This window comes from Ranitomeya imitator, chromosome 1 (genome assembly GCF_032444005.1).
Source record: "Ranitomeya imitator isolate aRanImi1 chromosome 1, aRanImi1.pri, whole genome shotgun sequence".
NCBI lineage: Eukaryota > Metazoa > Chordata > Amphibia > Anura > Dendrobatidae > Ranitomeya > Ranitomeya imitator.
Window position 1 is genome coordinate 848,524,172 of NC_091282.1, and position 21,168 is coordinate 848,545,339.

The 21,168-nt window shown below is 47.5% G+C and overlaps 1 protein-coding gene across 2 annotated transcripts in view; it reads right to left on the reverse strand.

The window, feature by feature from the left end:
* CHAF1A (chromatin assembly factor 1 subunit A) overlaps positions 1-17,836 on the reverse strand; it is a 229,156-nt gene extending 211,320 nt beyond the window's left edge. Inside the window, exons 1-3 of one of the 2 annotated variants that reach the window (XM_069741254.1) lie at positions 17,647-17,836; positions 1,034-1,075; positions 222-907 (exon numbers count right to left, since the gene is read on the reverse strand). In XM_069741254.1, the coding sequence (XP_069597355.1) occupies positions 222-907; positions 1,034-1,075; positions 17,647-17,695 (777 nt within the window). In that variant the 5' untranslated portion in view covers positions 17,696-17,836. The remainder of the gene's footprint in view (positions 1-221; positions 908-1,033; positions 1,076-17,646) is intronic. The other variant, XM_069741262.1, reaches the window with a different exon arrangement.
* Positions 17,837-21,168: the final 3,332 nt, after the last annotated feature.

Genomic DNA, 21,168 nt, shown 5'->3' on the forward strand with positions numbered 1-21,168 from the left:
TACAGATCGCTTGGAAAACTTTAGCATTCTGCAAGCTAATTTCGCTTGCAAAATGCTAAAAAAAAAAAAAAGCGAAAAAAACGGGAAAAAACGCAAAAAACAAAATGCGTATTTCTTGCAGAAAATTTCCGGTTTTCTTCAGGAAATTTCTGCAAGAAATCCTGACGTGTGCACAAACCCTTAAGATATGATATTTATCAAGCTTTTAGCAACTAACAAACCTTATGAATTGTTGGAGATGCAGAATTGCTTACATCTCTTCGACTACTAGAGGGAACCTCTGGGGAACTGGCTGAAACTGGAGAGCTGGTAGAAGATAACCCAGCAGGACTATCTCCTGCTGAGATGTCTTGGTCTTCTGTGATTTCTTTTACAGGAGAGGTTAGTAATGAAGTATTTTCAAGTGGTGTCCCAGTCGGAGCCTCCACAGGAGGAGGTGATAATCTCTCAACATCAGTTAATTGAGACTCCATGTTGCAACCACGTTCAGTACTATTTACATGTGAACTGTCATCAGCTTTGATGTCATGTCTTGATGCCACAGAGTTGAGTGTGCCACAAATTGAAACAGTTCCTCTAGTTGGTAAGGACTGAACAATTCCGTTTGATGGGATTTGGTCTGGAACGCTGCTATTTGAATCTTCTGTTAAGTCAATTGTGATGGCAGGAGTCACAGGGCAAGGTTTTTTGTGTTTTCTAATGTAATTGTCCAAGGGTCCAATGCCATTAACAGCTTTAGGAAGGGGACGAAACTCTGCACTTTCAGAGCCATTCTCCGTATCTTCAAGAGAAATATCAAGTGGACAAATTGTATTAAGGGGAGGCATTTTCTGGGACACTTTCTGCTTTTTTCCCTGTGAAATTCCATCCTTGGGCACAGGATTCAGACGTTTGAAGGGCAATCGGGCTGAAATAGTAAATGATTTTCATATATTATGTTCATCCTTAATTTCACATGCACTTTGTCATCTTACCACTTGTACTATAAATCCAAAACAAATTCCCCGCCCATACATAGAAACTGATCAAATACCTTGTACCATCTTCTTTGAAGCGTTTGCAGGGGAGGTTTTAACTGCAAAAAAAAAAAAATGTAAAACAAGATGTTAACCAGTATATCTGGCACTTTCCTAACACGTTCTTGAATAAAAATAAGCCTGAACCTAGATTGCTTTCTAATGACCCTCAAATTCTTACAAATTTAGAAAAAAAAAAAAAAGGCATATGTTTGCTAAAGAATGAAAATGGTGCATGATGCAGCTCCACAAATCACCTCTGCTGCAGATCTCCTGCAGACATATGCAGGAAATGCTTTTTAACGCTATGGATATTATTGCAAAAAAGGTGTGGGGAGAGCTGCACATTTGACCTGATGCATTTAAAAGGGTGAAATTAGCACAGGTCTCGTTAATTTTTGCTGAGGATAGTTCTCGCAGGAAGTACAATAGGTTTCTTAAACGGAATCTGCCATTAGGTTTTTGATACCCAATACGGGAGCAGTATAATGTACAGAGATCCAGATTCCAAGGATGCATCATTACTGAGCAGCTTTGTGTAGTTTTTATAAATAGTTGTATCAGCAGGAGACCATTCAAACAGTAGTAAAACTGCTGCCATGTAATTGAATCCCGCCCACAGCACTGATTGGCATTGTACACAGAAAGATAGCAATGAGTGGTGTAGGCGGGGTTATACAGAGCTTAACATTCAGAGAACTGTAGTAAACAGTAATGTGATGCACCCCTGGAATAAGGGTCTCTACGTTATGCTTCTCTCAGGTGCGGTAGCAAAAATCTGGTGACATGATTCCTTTTATGATCTCATGCACAATGTTGGTACTGTGAAATACAACAGATTTTCTGAATACACAGAACAAAATCTGTTGCATTTTCACTACTTGTGAACTGATTCTTAGCCACTCACCGCTGAGGCCTGTTTTCACCTTCCTGACCTGGCCCAATATTTCAAATATGTCACATTTTATGAAATAAGTCTTCAATGCTTCCACAATAAAAATAAAAATTTTAAAAGATTAAAATTTAAACTTCAAAAAGTTCTAATGTTTTTTTTTTTAAATTATGGAGAGTGAAATGCCAGGCCTGGTATGTCAGAGTGCGGAGGCTTATGTGGCATACATTGCCACATGCTCTCGGTCCCAGCGGGGATCTCACCGAGGTCACGGCAGTTCAGGCCGGCTGGGAACGCAGCCTCAGTGACAGGAGGTAATCTCGATGACCTCACAGACGGTCACTGAGGCTGCACTCTCAGTCACCAGTGGTTCTCAGCCTGGACAGTCGCATCTTGGCAACGTCCAGGTTGAAAATTGTTTTCCCCCAGACACGGATTACTGCGTGGGACAGAACGACAGACAGGTATGGTATATTGATGTTTTTTTATTTTAGTTTTATTACAGTAGAACGAGGGCTTCGTTGAATAGGCATTTGGTGGGTATAACTGTATTTGTTATATTAAATAAAAAGTGTGTTTTCTTGAATTTCTAATATAGGACTTTATTCTGGCTGTGTATTTATTTACCATACCACTATAGGATTAGTAATGGATAGGTGCCTTTAAGACACCTCTCCATTACTAAGTCGTGAGCTTGATGTCACCAGACAATACAAAAGGTGACATCAATTCCACAAATATTAACTCCACTTGCCACCGCTACAGGACAAGTGGGAAGAGCTGGACAAAGTGCAAGAATTTGCGCATCGAATAGGTGTGCCTTTTCTGGGCAACTGAGGGCTGCTATTTTTAGGCTGGAGGGGGGGGCAATATCCATGGCCCCTTAACAACCTATGAATACCAGCCCCCAGCTGTCTGCTTAAGCAAGGCTGGTTGTCAAAAATGGGGGGGGACCCCACACCTTTTCTTAAAATTATTTAAATACTTTAAAAAAAAAAAAAAAAAAAGAGTGGAGACCCCTCTATTCTTGATAACCAGCCTTGTTGAAGCTGACAGCTGAGGGTTGCAGCCCCCAGCTGTGAGTTTTACCTGGCTGGCTATCAAAAATACAGAGGAACCCAAGCAGAGGTTTTTGGGTTTTTTTTTTTTAATTATTCATTTACAGCGCAGGAGCCGGCTAAGGCCAGAGTTGTAAAAAAAAAATATGAAAAATCGGTCCGAGTCTCCCTGCCGAAAATCGCACCAGTGTAATTCAAGTACAATCCGATTTTTCACACCTAGCATCCCATTTACATCCGAATGCAGTGCGATTGCTATCCGATTTTAACATGAACTTTTACATAAAGCAATTCTCTGTCATTTACACATAGTAGGAAATATTCGCCAAAACACACACGTTTCTCGCATTGTGACCCCAGCCTAAGTGCCAGAATTGGTGCATCTTAGAGATGCGCCATTACTTGGGCAGTTGAGAGCTGATGATGTTAGCCTGGGGGCAGTATCCATGGCCCCTTCCTAGGCTACTAATATCAGCCTGCAGCTGTCTGCATAGCCTTTGCTGGTTATTAATTCTATGGGGACCCCATGTCATTTTTTGGGGGGATCCCCTAGTATAATAGCCAGTAAAGGCTAAGTATACAGCTGTGAGCTGATATTAATAGCCTGGGAAGTTCCATGGGCATTACCCCTTCCCAGGCTATAAACATCTGCCACCAGCCGTCCACTTTAACTATGCTGGTTAAGAAAATTACGTGGTTGCCCACACCATTTTTTTCAGAAAAATAATCTTTTATTAATTAAATACATGTACAGTAAGCTGCACACACTATTAATTGTATAGGTCACTGACCTCTATATATCAATCTATTCTATGTGTATTTACTGTATGTAATCCATCTCTTCTATCCTGTTGGCTCCTGCAGTGATTTTACAGTACATGGCAGATAAAGTGCCGACTTTTCTGCTATGTAATATATATGTGCGTGTCACTGATATCTATATATCTATCCTGGGTGTAAATATTTTACTGTAACCTGTCAGACTGATATTACTGTATGCGGCAGATGAATTGCCGGCTTTTCAAATGTAATCTGTATAAAAATCGGACAGCACTCGCATGGTCAGAGTGCTGTGCGATTTTCTCGCACCTATTGACTTTAATTACGGGATGCAATCAGATTTTCAATTACAATCACAGCATGCTGCAACTTTTTTCCAGTCCGATTGTGATTCAATCTGGAAAAAAAAAGTACAATGATCGGATTACATTCTGACCAATGTTATTCTATTTTTTATCGGATTGCATTAGTCCGATTTCATCGCAAGTGGGAATGGGCCCTCCCTGTGGACACTGTAGGGCCTCTGTTCAGCGTTGTCCTTTACAGAAGTGCACAAAACTGCGGCCGACTGCACTTTAATGTACGCCTAAAAAGACGGACACCGCCGGATCGTAGGCCTGACTATTTCCACAGTGCCTTTATCTGCCTCATTATAGAGAATCTTCGGCCGGGGGTTCCATTTGAATCACTTATTTCAGAGATTTACATGGAAACCCCAGTGTAAGCGCTCAGTGTAGAGCACCGGATAAATGTGCACCGAGCCTTACTGCGAACTTTGGGAGGCAGAATGAAAAAAAAAAAAATCAACAGCAGGTGAAGAATTTGTGTTATTCATTTTTTATGTAATTCCTCTTGCAGTATAAGAGAGTAGACTACTTTATTCTTTGAGTCGGTATTGATTACAGTGATATCAGATTTATATCAGATTTTTACATGTGGTTGCTGTCACACGAAAAGACGCTTTATATTGCAAAAACTAGATTTTGGATCGCTATATTTTGTGAGCTGTAATGTTTCCATATTTTGTCCGACAGTCATGTGATTGCTATTTTTTGGCGTGACGAGTTGACGTTTTTATTGGTACCATTTTTGGGCATATGACTTTTATCGCTTTCTATTCCGATTTTTGAGAGGCAGAATAAACAAAGAACAGCAATTCAGGAACGGTTCTTGTTTTTAATGTTGTTCAGCGTGTAGTAAAATTGATAAGGCAGCTTTATTCTTTGGTAAGTACGATATTACATTTGTATAATTTTTTGCTTTGCCGCTTTTACAAAAACACTATTTCATACAAAAAATAATTACCGTATATACTCGAGTATAAGCCGAGATTTTCAGCCCAAATTTTTGGGCTGAAAGTGCCCCTCTCGGCTTATACTTGAGTCAAGGTGGGTGGCAGGGTCGGCGGGTGAGGGGGAGAGGGCGCTGAGGCATACTTACCTGCTTCCAGCGATCCTGGCGCTCCCCCTGCCGTCCCACGGTCTTCGGTGCTGCAGTTCTTCCCCTCTTCAGCGGTCACGTGGGACCGCTCATTAGAGAAATGAATAGGCGGCTCCACCTCCCATAGGGGTGGAGCCGCCTATTCATTTCTCTAATCAGCGGTAACGGTGACTGCTGATAGAGGAAGAAGCTGCAGCACCGAAGACAGCTGTCTGGGAGAAGGAGCCGGACGCCGGGACTAGGCAAGTATGTCATAGTTACCTCTCCCCGTTCCAGCCGCCGGGCGCCGCTCCATCTTCCCGGCATCTCTGCGCTCTGACTGTTCAGGTCAGAGGGCGCGATGACGCATATAGTGTGCGCGGCGCCCTCTGCCTGATCAGTCAGTGCAGAGAGACGCCGGGACCGGACGCTGGGAGCTGCAAGCAAGAAAGGTGAGTATGGCTTTTTTTTTTTTTTTTTTTTTTTATCGCAGCAGCAACAGCGGCACAGATTTATGTGGAGCATCTATGGGGAAATATGAACGGTGCAGAGCACTATATGGCACAGCTATGGGGAAATAATGAACGGTGCAGAGCACTATATGGCACAGCTATGGGGCAGAATGAACGGTGCAGAGCACTATATGGCACAGCTATGGGGCAGTATGAACGGTGCAGGGCACTATATGGCACAGCTATGGGGAAATACGTACGCTACTCACCTGGTAGCAGTGTTTTTTCAGGAGCCATGACAGCACAACGAGAGAGGGGATCCGCCCTTCAGGGACAGGAAACCTCAGACATAAAAAGGGCGGCACCTCACTCCCCCGTCAGTTGGTTTACAGAGTATGAAAGGACCTTCTAGGTTATTAGCACATAAACAATATTAATATATGGTACAATTCACCCAGTGAATAAACTTAGGAATTAACTAAAGGAAGTGTTGAACCCATAAAGCAAAGAGGGTAGGGAATATAAGGGTGCTGTCATGGCTCCTGAAAAAACACTGCTACCAGGTGAGTAGCGTACGTATTTATTCAGTCGCCATGACAGCACAACGAGAGACTTTCAGAGAAGTGAAAAGTGACTAGGGAGGGATAATAGCCTCCAGCACCCTTCTCCCAAACGTGAGGTCGGAGGAGCCACCTAGATCTAACCTATAGTGTCTAAGAAAGGTGGATGGAGAAGACCATGTGGCCGCCTTACAGATGTCTTCAATCGACACTTCTGCTCTCTCAGCCCAGGATGTGGCTACCGCACGAGTGGAGTGAGCCTTTATTCCTTCTGGAACTTCCACGCCACCTGCGGTATAAGCAAGAGATATCGCCTCCCTAATCCATCTGGCTAGCGTATTCTTTGATACTCTAAGCCCCTTCCTAACTCCCTGGTAGGATAAAAATAAGGAGTGATCTTTCTTCCAGGTGTCTGTTACTGAAATGTATTTGAGAAGGCACCTACGTACGTCTAAACAATGAAATCTCTGTTCCTTATCGTTAGAGGGATTAGGACAAAATGAAGGCAGGACCACCTCCTGAGATCTATGAAATTTTGACGCAACCTTTGGAAGATAAAGATGGTCAGGCCTCATCACCACTCTATCTTCCGTAAATTGCATATATGGACGTTGTCTGGACAATGCCTGTAGATCACTAACCCTTCTAGCCGATGTGAGGGCAACTAAGAGGGCTGTTTTGACCGACAGGATCTTGATTGGGAGAGAGTCAATAGGCTCGAACGGAGCTTTTGTTAGAGCCGAGAGCACAAGATTTAGGTCCCATGGAACTATTCTCTGTTTAATAACCGGCCTGGATCTGGTGACCGCTTTGAAAAACCTTGTTATCCAGTGATTACTAGCTATGTTGGAATTATATAGTGCCCCTAGAGCCGAAACCTGAACTCTAAGGGTGCTGGTGGCTAAGCCTAAATCTAGGCCCTTCTGTAGAAATTCTAGGATCTGAGCAATATCAGGTTTCTGATCGATCTGTGCTCCTGAGCTTGATAGGAACTTCCTCCATATCCTAACATAAATGCTAGTCGTGGAGGCTTTCCTACTTTTAAGCAGCGTATTTACAAGGTTCTGAGAGAATCCCTTCTTTTTCAGAAGTGACCTCTCAAGTTCCACGCTGTCAGATGTAAGTTGGCTACTCGTGGATGCAAAACTGGACCCTGGGAGAGGAGGTCTGGAATTTCTGGGAGAATCCATGGTTGGGAAATGGACATGCTTCTTAACCATGGGAACCAAGACCTTCTGGGCCAGAATGGAGCTATTAATATAACTCGGGCTTTGTCTTCCCGAATCTTCCTCAGCACTAAAGGAATTAGATTCAGAGGGGGAAACGCATAGGCGAGACTGAAGTTCCAGGAGATCAGAAGAGCGTCGATCGCGTACGGGTTGTCTCTTGGGTCTAGGGAACAGAATTGATGAAGTTTCTTGTTTCCTCGACTGGCAAACAGATCTATCTCTGGACGTCCCCACAACCGTACGATCTGATCGAAGACAGCCAGTTTTAGAGACCAGTCCCCTTGTTTGAGCTCGTTGCGGCTTAAATAATCGGCCATGGTGTTTAGTTTTCCCTTTATATGAAGGGCCGTAAGGGAGAGTAGGTGATTTTCGGCCATCTGAAAAATACGATTTGTAACGTTCATTAATGACCTAGACCGTGTACCTCCTTGGTGGTTCACATAAGCAACGGTCACCTGGTTGTCAGAGAGTAGTCTAACATGTCTACCCTGCAGAGGTACAAGGAATGCATTCAAGGCGCGTTCTACCGCCAACAATTCCTTTAGATTGGAAGACGTGTCCCGCTCAGACTGGGACCACAGACCCTGAATGCAATCATCTTCCCAGTGTGCCCCCCAACCCGTGGGGCTAGCATCAGTAGTTATTACTCGTGTTATTTGATTTGTCCAAGGTACCCCTCTACGCAGATTCGGAATGTGCGTCCACCAAATTAGTGAATCAGTGGTCTCCGTAGATAGAGAAAATTTTCTATCAAGGTTAGCGCCCAGCCGACGAAAAATTATGCAGAACATCCCACTGTAGAGACCTGGAGTGAAACTGTGCCCACAGCACCGCCGGAAAACAAGAAGTAAGGGAACCCAAAAGTGACATTGCACTTCTTAAGGAGATAACGGGATTATTAATTGCTCTTGAGGCTAGACGATGAATACTATCAACCTTTGAGTCCGGCAGGCGACATTCCTGCTGACTTGAATCTACAATAAGACCCAAGAACTGATGTGATGTTAAGGGCTGAAGACGCGATTTTTTAAGATTGATAATCCATCCTAAGTTATGTAATGCTGCCATCACCTTCTCCAACTGGTCTTTACAGTGTGACTCTGAATGCCCAACAATCAATAAATCATCCAGGTAGGGAATTACTAGTATGTTTTGCTCATGAAGGTGTGCCATAACCTCTACCATAATCTTGGTGAAAACCCGTGGTGCGACCGCAACACCAAAGGGGAGTGCCCGATATTGAAAGTGCTCTACTGTGCCGGCAAGAGAAACCGCCACCCTGAGAAAGCGCTGATGATTTACATGTATCGGGACATGGTAATAGGCGTCTTTCAGATCTAAGACCACCATGAAGCACTTGTGAAAAAGAAGCTTTATTGCTGTTTTCACAGATTCCATTTTAAAGGATGGGATCAGCAAGAATTCATTCAAGCTTTTTAGATTGATGATGGTACGATATGACCCATCTGGCTTCTTAACCAGGAATAAAGGGGAATAAAACCCCATACCTCGCTCTTCCGTGGGTACTCTAATAAGAACTCCCTTTTGTTGGAGATCTTGAACTTCTGACTCCAATGCCAACTGTTCTGCAGGAGAAGAACGGATAGGAGTTAGTTTAAACTTGTCCTGAGGGATCTGATGGAACTGGAACTTTAATCCCTCTTTAATGATACTGAGTATCCATGGACTATTGGTGATCCTGAGCCAGGCTGGGTAGAAGGCCAAAAGCCTACCGCCCACCTGGACCGCCAGTCATTGAGTTTTCTTAGAGTCCCGAGGGGAGTTAAACATGTACCCCCTACCTCTTCTTCTGCTGCTGTAATATCTGGACGAATCTCTATTTGGTTCTCTATCAGCTCTTCGGCGATAAGACCATCCTCTGCTGTAATCACGCCTATAAAAGGGTTTTCTCAATAGAGGGAACCGCTTCTTAGAATCACCTGCCTTCTCAAGCAGCTCGTCTAGTACCGGACCAAACAGATGAACCCCTTCACAGGGGATGCCACATAGTTTTGACCTGGCCTGTAAATCACCTGGCCAGCATTTTATCCAAAGCGCTCTGCGGCCTGCGTTGGACAAGGCTGAGGATCTTGCGGCCAGCCTAACTGAATCTGCTGACGCATCTGAAAGGAAGGCTGCAGCGTCTTGGATCATGGGCATAGATGATAGGATTTCACTTCTAGGAACTTTATCCTTGAGTTGGTCTTCCAGGTGGCCTAGCCACACCATCAAGGACCGAGCCGTGCAAGTGGCCGCAATTGCCGGTCTCAAGGATCCCGCAGAAGTCTCCCAAGCCCCTTTAAGGAAGACATCAGCTTTTCTATCAAGCGGGTCCTTTAGGCTACCTAGATCCTCAAATGGAAGAGAAGACTTTTTGCACGCCTTGGCCACCGCTGCATCTAACTTCGGGACCTTGTCCCAAGAAGCTGAAGCCTCCTCCTCGAACGGATACCTTCTTTTAAATGCTGGTGGCAGTGAGCCCTTTCTTTCGGGTTTCTTCCATTCTCTCGTAATCAGTGATTTGATCTTTTCCACTACAGGAAAAACCCTTCGGGACTTACGGTCTATGCCCTTAAACATAATGTCCTGGATGGAGCATTCTGACTGGGTCTCTTCAATCCCCATAGTGTTGTTGACAGCTTTCACTAGGTGATTAATCCTGTCTAGTGACAGGCATGCTCGACTAGATTCTACGTCCTCTGAAGATGAAGATGAAGGATGAGAATCCGAGCTCACACCCTCTGACTCCACGTCTGAACCTGGGGATGAGATCTCTTTCCTCTTTAGGGACCTTGTCCTGTGAGAACTGGATTTTAAGGAATCCCTGACCTCCTGTTTAACCATGTCCCTAAGGGTAGATGTCAGGTCAGGGGCCTCCTCCTCGATTAAGCGCTGTATACAGGGTCTGCACAGCTTCTTTTTATGCCCATCTGGAAGTGGCTCTGTACATACGGCACACTCCCTATGCTTGGTTTTGGAAGTACTTTTTCTCCCCTGGATAAGGAGAGAGGGAATACAAGGAGGGACAGCAATCAAAAAAGCGTACTTTCACGTAGCTCACTTACCCATCCCTGCAACGAATGGTACCGTAATCGGGGGGTCCTCTCTAGCCGGAGAATCTTTACGGCCTGAGGATTTGGTAGATTTCTGAGCAGCTTTAGCTCCACCAGCGCGACTACTGCCACTAGAACGCCGCTGGGAGCTTCTCAGAGATTTTCCTGTCTGTGGCTGCTCCAATGGTTGCTGCTGTTCACCGCACAGCTGCGGAGTTCCCTCCGGTGACTCCATGTAGGAAACGAGGACAGGAACAAGTAGAGGCGTCTGTGCAGCTCTTAAATACATCCCCCTAGGTACTACCCCCGGATGGGGGTCAGCAGGGCTTCCTCCAGGTGCCGCTAATCGGTATTACACCGATAGGCTCCGTCCACTGTGAGCCGCGCCCCCATGCTGACCGCCGGACCCCCTGTGGCCATAATCCTCCCTCCGTCCCTGGGCGCCGCCATTAGCCAGGGAAGAAAGCGCTACCGCGCATGCGCGGCCGCGTCACTACCCCGCGCCGCTCGCCGCGTCATCCGGACACGCCCCTTCCGGTCACGGCTGCGGCGCTGAGGACAGACACGCCGACAGGGACGGCAGCGCTCCCCGGCCAAAGCGGACCACAGCGGCAGCGGTGGACAGACTCTAGAGGCCCCACAGACATGGTGCACGGCCTACTTACCAGGTATGCGGACACCTAAGAAGCTAACCCACCTCCCTTGGGTTGCTTCCTCCTGCTGCCACCTACACCAACAGTCCCCCTGCCGTGTGGTGCTACCAACCTCCTGACCAGACCGAGGCAGGGGACCCCCGCTACCTGTATCGGCCTGTCAGGAGTGGGATTCTTCTTTTCTTCAACCTTCTTCCTGAGGTCTGTCTGAAGAGGTTCCGCTGTCAGGGACAGGAAACCAACTGACGGGGGAGTGAGGTGCCGCCCTTTTTATGTCTGAGGTTTCCTGTCCCTGAAGGGCGGATCCCCTCTCTCGTTGTGCTGTCATGGCGACTGAATAAATAATGAATGGTGCAGAGCACTATATGGCACAGCTATGGGGAAATAATGATCTATTTTTATTTTTGAAATTCACCGGTAAATGCTGCATTTCCACCCTAGGCTTATACTCGAGTCAATAAGTTTTCCCAGTTTTTTGTGGCAAAATTAGGGGGGGGGGGGGCTTATACTTGAGTATATACGGTATTTTTGCATCACTTTATTTTGAGAAGTATAACTTTATTTTTCCACTTATAAGCCACCACACAGCTCTGTTTTTTACGGGACAAGATGATGTTTTCAGCCATACCATTTTTATTTACATTGGGCTTTATGATCGTGTTTCATTCCACTCTGTTCGGCGGTATGATAGAGCATCAATTTTTGCCTTGCTTTTCACGATGTTCACTAAAGGGGTTAACTAGTGGTACAGTTTCATAGGTCGGGTCATTCCGGTCGTGGCGATACCAAATGTGTACTTTTACTGTTTATTTAATTTTTTTGTCAATTATTTATGAGTACAATATATATTTTTATTTCATGATTTTTAAAAAAAAAAACAAATTGTTAGGGTCAACTTTCACCGACTACCCATAGTAAAAAATTTAAGATATTGGGCCAAAAACATTTTAGTTGGAAAAATAAAATTTTTCATTTTTACATCAGAAGTTTATAAAATTCTATAAACCACCTTTGGGATTTAAAAAGCTTAGTTATCCCCTAGATAAATTCTTTAAAAGGGTTCTCCGGGAATAAAAAAAAAAAAAAAATATGAATAAAATAACTAAAGGAAAGGTCATTATAAATAAATTCTTAAATACATTTAAATAGCAAATCACAATGGTTTGGCCTTGGGAAGTAATCACAAGAATTAAAATGGCCACCACTGACACCCCTGTCAGCATCTGCAGTAAAAGCGCTGCCCCTTTGTTCTGGAGATACTTATATTATTTGGGCTCATTCAGACATCAGTAATTTTTCATCAGTATTTGTATGCCAAAACCAGGATTGCGTTCAAAACACAGAACAAGTGACAATCTTTCAATTATAGCTTTAGGGTATGTTCACACGTTCCTGATTTCCATCCTTTTTTTTTTCAGGACTGTTTTTTAAAAAACTGCAGCTCTTGGCAGAAAACGCAGGTCTTTTTTGGTCCTTTTTTGATGCGTTTTTTGATGCAGTTTTCTAGCCAGAGTCTGTGTTTTCTAGGAATTTTTCTAGGGTTAAAATGGCTGAAAATACCCCAACCCTACCCCTAACCCTACCCCTAACCCTACCCCTAACCCTACCCCTAACCCTACCCCTAACCTTAGTGAAAAAAAAAAAAAAAAAAATTCTTTATTTTTTTTATTGTCCCTACCTATGGGGGTGACAAAGGGGGGGGGGGGTCATTTACTATTTTTTTTATTTTGATCACTGAGATAGGTTATATCTCAGTGATCAAAATGCACTTTGTAACGAATCTGCCGGCCGGCAGATTCGGCGGGCGCACTGCGCATGCGCCCGCCATTTTGCAAGATGGCGGCGCCCAGGGAGAAGACAGCCGGACGGACATCGGGAGGCTGGGTAAGTATAAGGGGGGGAGATTAGGGCACGGGGGGGGCATCGGAGCACGGGGGGGGGCATCGGAGCACGGGGGGGGGCATCGGAGCACGGGGGAGTGGGATCGGGGCAGCCACACTCCACCCACGCACTTCCGCCCGCTTCCCCGCACTTCCTGCTGCAGCGGTTCTGCACCACGAACCGCAATAAAACCCGCAGATCTATTTTTGATCTGCGGGTTTTACTGCGGGTTTGACCTCACAATGGAGGTCTATGGGTGCAGAACCGCTGCTGTTTTACAAAAAGAAGTGACATGGTACTTCTTTTTTACCGCAGCTAATCAGTGCGGTTTTTTTTTCAATTCAGGACCATGTGCACAGTGGGTCCTGTTTTCCATAGGGTACAGTGTACTGTACCCTGCATGGAAAACAGCCGCGGAACCGCAGCGGCAAAACCGCTGCGTTTCCGCGGTAAAAAACGCACTGTGTGAACATGGCCTTACTCTCTATGTTCCATTCGTGGTTTCACCATCCAAACACTGATGAAAAATTACTGACTTCTGAATAAGCCCCTATTCAAAAAGACAGTACACAGAAGTGAAGGGCCTTTTAACTCAGCACCTCTGGTATCTCCAGTAGCATTGGTGTGGCAAATTTTTCTACATAAGAGCAAAGCTTGCTACTGCACATGTTCACAAGCATCTGTTCTGACATCTAGGACAGGTTTCTCAGAATTAAAATGGCTGGCAGATTGTATCACTAGTTCTAACCTCCTTAAAATGACTGTAATTTGCAAATTAAATTTAGGAACTAAATTATGATATTTCCCTTCATTATTTATTTCTATTCTCAGAGAAGCCCTTTAAGGTTTGTATATTCCATAATGGGGTCACTTCGAGTTTCTGCTGTATTGGCACATTAGGGGTTCTGTAAGAACAAAATGGCGTCTGAAATCTACTCCAGATTCTATTTCCTCTCCAAAAATAAAATATCCTTCCTTTCCGAGCCCTGCCATGTGCCCAGGTAGTAGTTCTAACCTCATGTGGGTAATCAATGCATTTGGAAGAAAATACTAAACGAATTATGGGGCTCATTTTCTTTTAATACCATCTGCTCCATTGGTTATTTAGAGACTGATAATGGCACTTTTAAAAATATTATCAGGATAAACATTGCTGCAAGGATTCCCACACAAAAAAATAAATAAGGCTCCTTTCACACTAGCGTCGGAATCTCCCCGTCGCAGTGCGTCGGGGAGAGATTCCGATGCTAGCGTTTGCTGCATTGCACAATGGAGGCAGCGGATGCGCCGGAAAAATGCATTGTAAGGTGCGGGGAGGTGGGGGCGGAGAAAAAGCGGTCCGTCAGGAGAAAAAAACGTTACATGTAGCGTTTTTTTCTCCCGACGGTCCGCAAAAGCACGACGCATCCGTCGCTCGACGGATGCAGCGTGTGGCAATCCGTCGCAAATCCGTCGTCAATGCAAGTCTATGGGGAAAAAACGCATCCTGCAAGCACTTTTGCAGGATGCGTTTTTTCTGCAAAACGACGCATTGTGACGGATTGCAGAAAACGCTAGTGTGAAAGTAGCCTAAGACTGACAAAACAAATGCTTCTCTCTCTGGGAGTTTCTGTATAAGGGTATGTGCCCATGATCAGGAACTGCCGCGGGTTCGACGCTGCGTATTTATGCAGCGTCAAACCCACAGCGGCAAGATGTTACAGCATAGTGGATGTGATTTCTAGAAATCCCACGCCCACTATGCCTGCATAATCGCCTGCCAGACCGCAGCATGTCAACTTATCTTGCCGAGAAGCTAGTCTGCGCAACAGAAATTACATCAATAGAAATGTATTGAATGCAGTAAACACATGCGGATTTACCTGCATTCAATGGAAGGCAGCGCTTTAGACAGAACATATGATGCGCCCAAAGCGCAGTTTGTTCCAGATCATGGGCACATAGCCTAAGACACAGGATGCCAGAACAACATATTTACGCTTAAGGCTGTGTGCACACGTTGCAGGTTTGGTGCGCTTTTGCAATGCAGAAAAACCTGAAGCAATCCAGATGCCAGCAAAGTGAATGAGAAACCTGAAGCGTCATGTACATGTTGCTTATTTTTAACTTGCAGATTTGGTGCAGAAAATCTGCAGTATGTCCATTCTCTGTGCATTTTTCACCACTGACTTCACAAAACAAACGGAAAAAAACGCAAGCTGTTCCTGCCAAGTGATGCAGATATGGTGTTGAAATTTTACTCAATGTCTGCACAGGCTATGTTCACGTGTTGCCTGTGTTTTTTCCCCAACAGCAAAATCTGCTCTATTAGCAGTAAATGAGCTGCCCACAAAAAGGTTTTGCTCAGTTTTTGCTGCATTCTTGTTGTCTCTTCAGCATGTTGGTAAAGTTTAGTTGCCCAAAATAGAAAAAAAAAAGCATGATTCAAAACTGCCTTTTTTGCTGCATTTTTGCACTTAACCCATTATTTCCTCTGGGTGAAAAAAAACGCTGCAAATACACTAATATAATAAAAAGTGTGAAACTTCAGACTTTGCTAGTACTGTAAAATGCAGCTTAAAATTTGCATTAAAAAACCGCAAAAAAAAAAAAACAGCAGCAAAAACGCAGGTTTAACACTTTTCCACACTAGGACATTAATAAAGACACTGGGCATTGATCTGCAAGTGAACCAGCTCCACATAAGGTAGATCATGGCTATAGTACATAACTGGCATATATTTTTACAGAGGTTTCCATGACTTTGCTTATTTTTCTCTATGGTACTCTAAGAACATACAGGGATGTAGTTGCTATGTAACTGCCAGCTCAAATCTGTGAAAGACTGCCCCTTCCAGTGATTCTGTTGATTCATTTTACCTTGCATCAATATAACGGCTCTTCCTCTTCTGGTCTGCTCTATCGTTATGTTGATTGACAGCCGTCTCCTCTAGCAGGGAGCTAGCTATCCATCTACATGCCAACATTAGTGACAGAGCAGAAAAAAAGCTGCTGTCGTTGTGAAGACAGTGGTCTGTGACCACTAAGATGGTAGAGATCAGCACCAGGCAGAACAGGCAGGTAGTTGGTAACAACCTGCCTGCAAGTGCTCGGCCCGATGGGAAAGAATAAGCAAAGTCCTGGAATATCCCTTTAATAGCGGTGGCCTCAGCTGAGCTCCCCCGCTGCTGTCAATTTCTGACAGTGGGATTTAAATGGAGTGGTTTCCGATGCTCCTATACACAGGCTTCCAACACACTCGTGGGGGGCCACTAGGTTACGATGGCAGCCATGTTCCATAATGATGGCCCTCATCACTGTCATCTAAGTTACCCTGTGAAGCTAAGTCACAAGTTTAGATTCATGGGAGAACTGTAATTTTACTATATACTGCCATATTGTGTTATTGCAGGACATAGTTTAACCCCTTCCCACGAATGGACATTGTATTCCCGTCCTGGGAAGGGTTCCTCATGTGTGGAGGTGTCTCCATACCTTAGCTTCCTCAACACATGGCTGAAACCACCAGCTACGGTATATTAAGAATAGTATCTTTCTAAGGGCAGAGTACGGCGCTGAGTGCAGGCTGTGGCCATTAACCATTTAAATACTGTTGTCACTCTGACAGCAGCATTTAAAGGGAACATGCGCCGATGCCCACACGCATTGGCTCTCATTGGACCCCCCAATGAGGTCAAAGGGTTAGTACGACAGCAGAGGGTCCACTGAAGACACCAGTCATCTCGGTCCTCCCGTGAAGCTGAGCTGTAGGCTGATCTCCTGTCGTATTGTAATATATAATACAATTGATCACATGATCGCAGGTCCAAGTGCCCCAAGGGGACTAAAAAATAATGTGAAGAAAAAAGTAAAAAAAAAAAAGAAAATCTATACATTCAAATCATTTCACTCATTAAAAATATATAAGACAAGAGAGAAAATTTGGCTTTGCTAAGTTTGTAAAAATTTGATTTATTCAAATATGGAATTAACCAGATTTGTAAACACTGTAAAGAAGTGCAAGTATTTTTGGTCATGTCACCTCCCAAAAAGACAAAAAAAAAACCTTAACAGCAAAGTGTCATATGTACAAAAAAGTAGATACCAATAAAAGCATCAGCTCACCGTGCAAAAACAAAAAGTAACAAACAAGCCACTTACTCAGATTCATGAACAGAAAACTAAAAATGTTATGGGTTTCAAAGAATGTAGCGATGGAAGATGAAAAATAAACCTCAATATTGCTAAATAAATGTTTCAAAAAAATAAACAAACACGAATCACTGCGTGTCTGGAATCGCTGGCCTGGACAAGGCTTCCAGGTCATTATTACTTCATAATGAAAGCTGTAGAAGCAAAAAAATGGTGGAAGGGCGAAGGAAAAAAAAGCTAAAACACGCAAAAAAATATCCCTAAACTAAACAAACCCTTCCTGGTTTGGGCCCTGAAGGGGCCACAGCACAAAGCCCAGGACCGTGGAGACTGCACAGGGATAGAAAGCAGCTCAGCAAAGTGGAGCCGATCCGAATCAATGAGGGAACCGGTGCACAGCTAATAGGAACCCACTATTTAGGGAAGGCTGCCCCTCAGAGCTAGGCGCCGGACACACAGAAGGCAATGGAGGCCACAGCTTTCCTCCCACAGGACACTACCGTGGACAAGGTGGACAGTTACCTGCTACACGCTGCTTCACCTTCTCTCCCGTTTCTCCTTTCCCCGGCATTTTGACAAAGAACCGTTCGGAAACCAGCGTGTAAATTCCCGGTCCCCTCTTTCCCCTCAGCGTTCTCCCTTCCGGCCACTTCTCCCCGCGCGATTCTGCTTGGCGGGAAGTTTTCAGCTGTCGACCTTCCCCATGACGCAGGCGAACAGCCTGGGAGTCACGTGATAAGTACGACCAGTGGACACTCTGCTCTGCGTTATGCTGCGGAGGGATTGGTCACAGCTCCGACTCTTCCCATTGGCTCTTCTCACGGCGCACTTTTCTCAATTGCCCGTAGGAGACAATTTCGTGTGTGCTCAGGTATTGGTGACATCTGTCATCATCCCGCGCAGTGCTGTGGGAGCCGGGCGGCCCCTCAGACCCGGACCAGCCTGTCAGGGTGCTGTGAGGACCCAGTGCTGGCGGTGACCCCTCGGGCCCAGACCAGCCTGTCAAGGGTGCTGTGAGGACCCAGTGCTGAAGGCGACTCCAAAGACCCGGACCACCCTGTCAGAGTGTTGTGAGGACACAGAGCAGAGGGCGAGCCCTCAGGCCCGGTCCAGCCTGTCAGGGTGTTGTGAGGACCCAGTTCTGGGGGTGACCCCTCACGCCCAGTCCAACCTGTCAGGATGCCGGGGTGACCCCCGCAGGCCCTTCCCAGTGTTGTGAGGACCCAGAGCAGAGGGGCGAGCCCTCAGGACGGACCAGCCTGTCAGGGTGCTGTGAGGACCCATTGCTGGCGGTGACCCCTCGGGCCCAGACCAGCCTGTCAAGGGTGCTGTGAGGACCCAGTGCTGGAGGCGAGCCCCTCATTCCCGGACTAGCCTGTCGGGGTGCTGGGGGCGACCACCTCAGGCCCGGACCAGCCTGTCAGGGTGTTGTAAGGACCCAGTGCTGGGGGCAACCCCTCAGGCCCTGACAAGCTTGTCAGGGTGTTGTGAGGACACAGTGGGAGGGGCGACCCCTCAGGCCTAGACCAGCATGTCAGGGTGTTGCGAGGACCCAGTGCTGGGGGTGACCCCTCAGGCCCGGACCAACCTGTCAGGGTGCTGTGAGGACCCAGAGCAGAGGGAGAGCCCTCAGGCCCGGACCAGCCTGTCAGGGTGCTGGGAGGACCCAGTGCTGGCGGTGACCTCTCGGGCCCACACCAGCCTGTCAAGGGTGCTGTGAGGACCCAGTGCTGGAGGCGAGCCCCTCAGTCCCGGACTAGCCTGTCAGGGTGCTGGGGGTGACCACCTCAGACCCGGACCAGCCTGTCGGGGTGTTGTGACCCCTCAGGCCTGATTCAACCTGTCAGGATGCTGGGGTAACCTCCGCAGGCCCTGCCCAGGGTTGTGAGGACCCAGTGCTGGTTGTGACCCCCTAAGGCCCAAACCAGGCTGTCGGGCGACCCCTCAGGCCCGGTCCAGCCTGTCAGGTTGTTGTGAGGACCCAGTGCTGGTGTGACCCCTCTAGGCCTGGACCAGCCTGTCAGGGTGCTGTGAGGACCCAGTGCTGGAGGCGAGCCCCTCAGTCCCGGACTAGCCTGTCAGGGTGCTGGGGGTGACCACCTCAGATCCGGACCAGCCTGTCAGGTTGTTGTGAGGACCCAGTGCTGGTGTGACCCCTTTAGCCTGGACCAGCCTGTCAGGGTGTTGTGAGGACCCAGTGCTGGTGGCAACCCTCTCAGGCCTGGATCAACCTGTCTGTGCTCTGAGGACCCATTACTGGGGGTGACCCCCTCAGGCCCAGACCAGCCTGTCGGGGTGGTGGGGGCAAGCCCTCAGGCCTGGAGCAGCCTGTCGGGTGTTATGAGGACCCAGTGCTGGTGGTGATCCCCTCAGGCCCGGATCAACCTGTCAGGGTGCGCTGAGGACCCAGTACAGGGGGTGACCCCCTCTGGCCCAGACCAGCCTGTTAAGGTGCTGAGGACCCAGAGCAGAGGGTTTGCCCTCAGGCCCAGACCTGCCTGTCAAGGTGTGAGGACTGGGTGCGAGCCGTCAGGCCCGGACCAGCCTGTCAGGGAATTGTGAGGACCCAATGATGGGGTGACCCCCCCCTCTGGTTCAGACCAGCCTGTCAGGGTGTTGTTAGGGCACAGTGTGGGGAGCGACCCCTCAGGCCCGCTCCAGCCTGTCAAGGTGTTGTGAGAACCCAGTGCTGGTGGCAAGCCCTCAGGCCCAGACCAGCCTGTCAGGGTGTTGTGAGGACACAGTGCGGGAAGTGACCCCTCAGGCCCAGAACAGCATGTCAGGGTGTTGTGAGGACCCTGTGCTGGCGTTGACCCCCTCAGGCCTGGACCAGCCTGTCAGGGTGCTGTGAGGACCCAGTGCTGGAGGCGAGCCCTCAGGCCCGGTCCAACCTGTCAGGATGCGGGTGTGACCACCTCAGGACTTGTCCAGCCTGTGGGAGTGTTGTGAGAACCCAGTGCTGGGGGCAACCCCTCAGGCCTGGACCAGCCTATCCCGGTGTTGTGAGGACCCAGTGCTGGTGGCGACCCCCTCAGTCCCTGACCAGCCTGTCAGGGTGCAGGTGGTGACCCTCTCAGGCCCAGACCAGCCTGTCAGGGTGTTGTGAGGACCCAGTGCTGGGGGTGACCCCCAGTCCCGGACTAGCCTGTCAGGGTGCTGGGAGCGACCACCTCAGGCCCGGACCAGCCAGTCGGGGTGTTGTCAGGACCCAGTGCTGGGGAGGTGACCCGTCAGGCCCGGGCCAGCCTGTCAGTGGCCGACACTCCCGATATTGGGCAGCGTTTCCATGTATTACTACAATGGACGGCAATAATATGCAGCTTGCTAATTAAAGGGAACCTCTCACCTCAAATTGGCGGGATATTTAAATGAGTTTTTACCTGTCCGATGTGTGGTGTTTCCTCTTCATTTCTCCACCCCGTCCGTCCCTGTTGTCCGCAATATGTTCGTGAATTAGAGTACGTGGGTGCCATAGTTAGCGCGTGTGCAATACAATCTTCTGTGGCGCACGCGCAGTACGCTTTGCCCAACTGCGGGCAAAGCCGAAAAGCATTACTGCGCATGCGCCCGCGCACTATGTCCCGCAACACAGCAAAATACTTCCGGAACATATTGCAATTTGAGGTTACAGGTTCCCTTTAAGCTTTTTTTCCTATCGCCACGACAGCACCCACAACGAGAGAGGGGATCCGCCCACCTTCCGGACAGGAACCTACAGGTTAAAAAGGGGCGGTCCCCCTCGCCCTCCAGTTTGGGTTCCTGTCCGGACGGCGGGAGCCTACAGGTCTCGTTCACCTACCCGGGTCCGCCAAGCCTCTGTGCGGTGTCCAGGTGAGAACGGCAGAGTCGGGGGCCCGGAAGCAGCGTCAGGGGAAGTCCTGTGTCCAGCTTCCCCCCTCGTCTGGCAAGGAGCGGCTGAACGTCGGAGTGGCGTTCCCAGGGGAAGGCACGCCGCCCTGGGTCGTCCACACGCGCGCAACGCTGCGGGAGCAGGTCGGCGCTTATGACCCGGAAGTGATCTAATGACTTCCGGAGGAGGAGCGC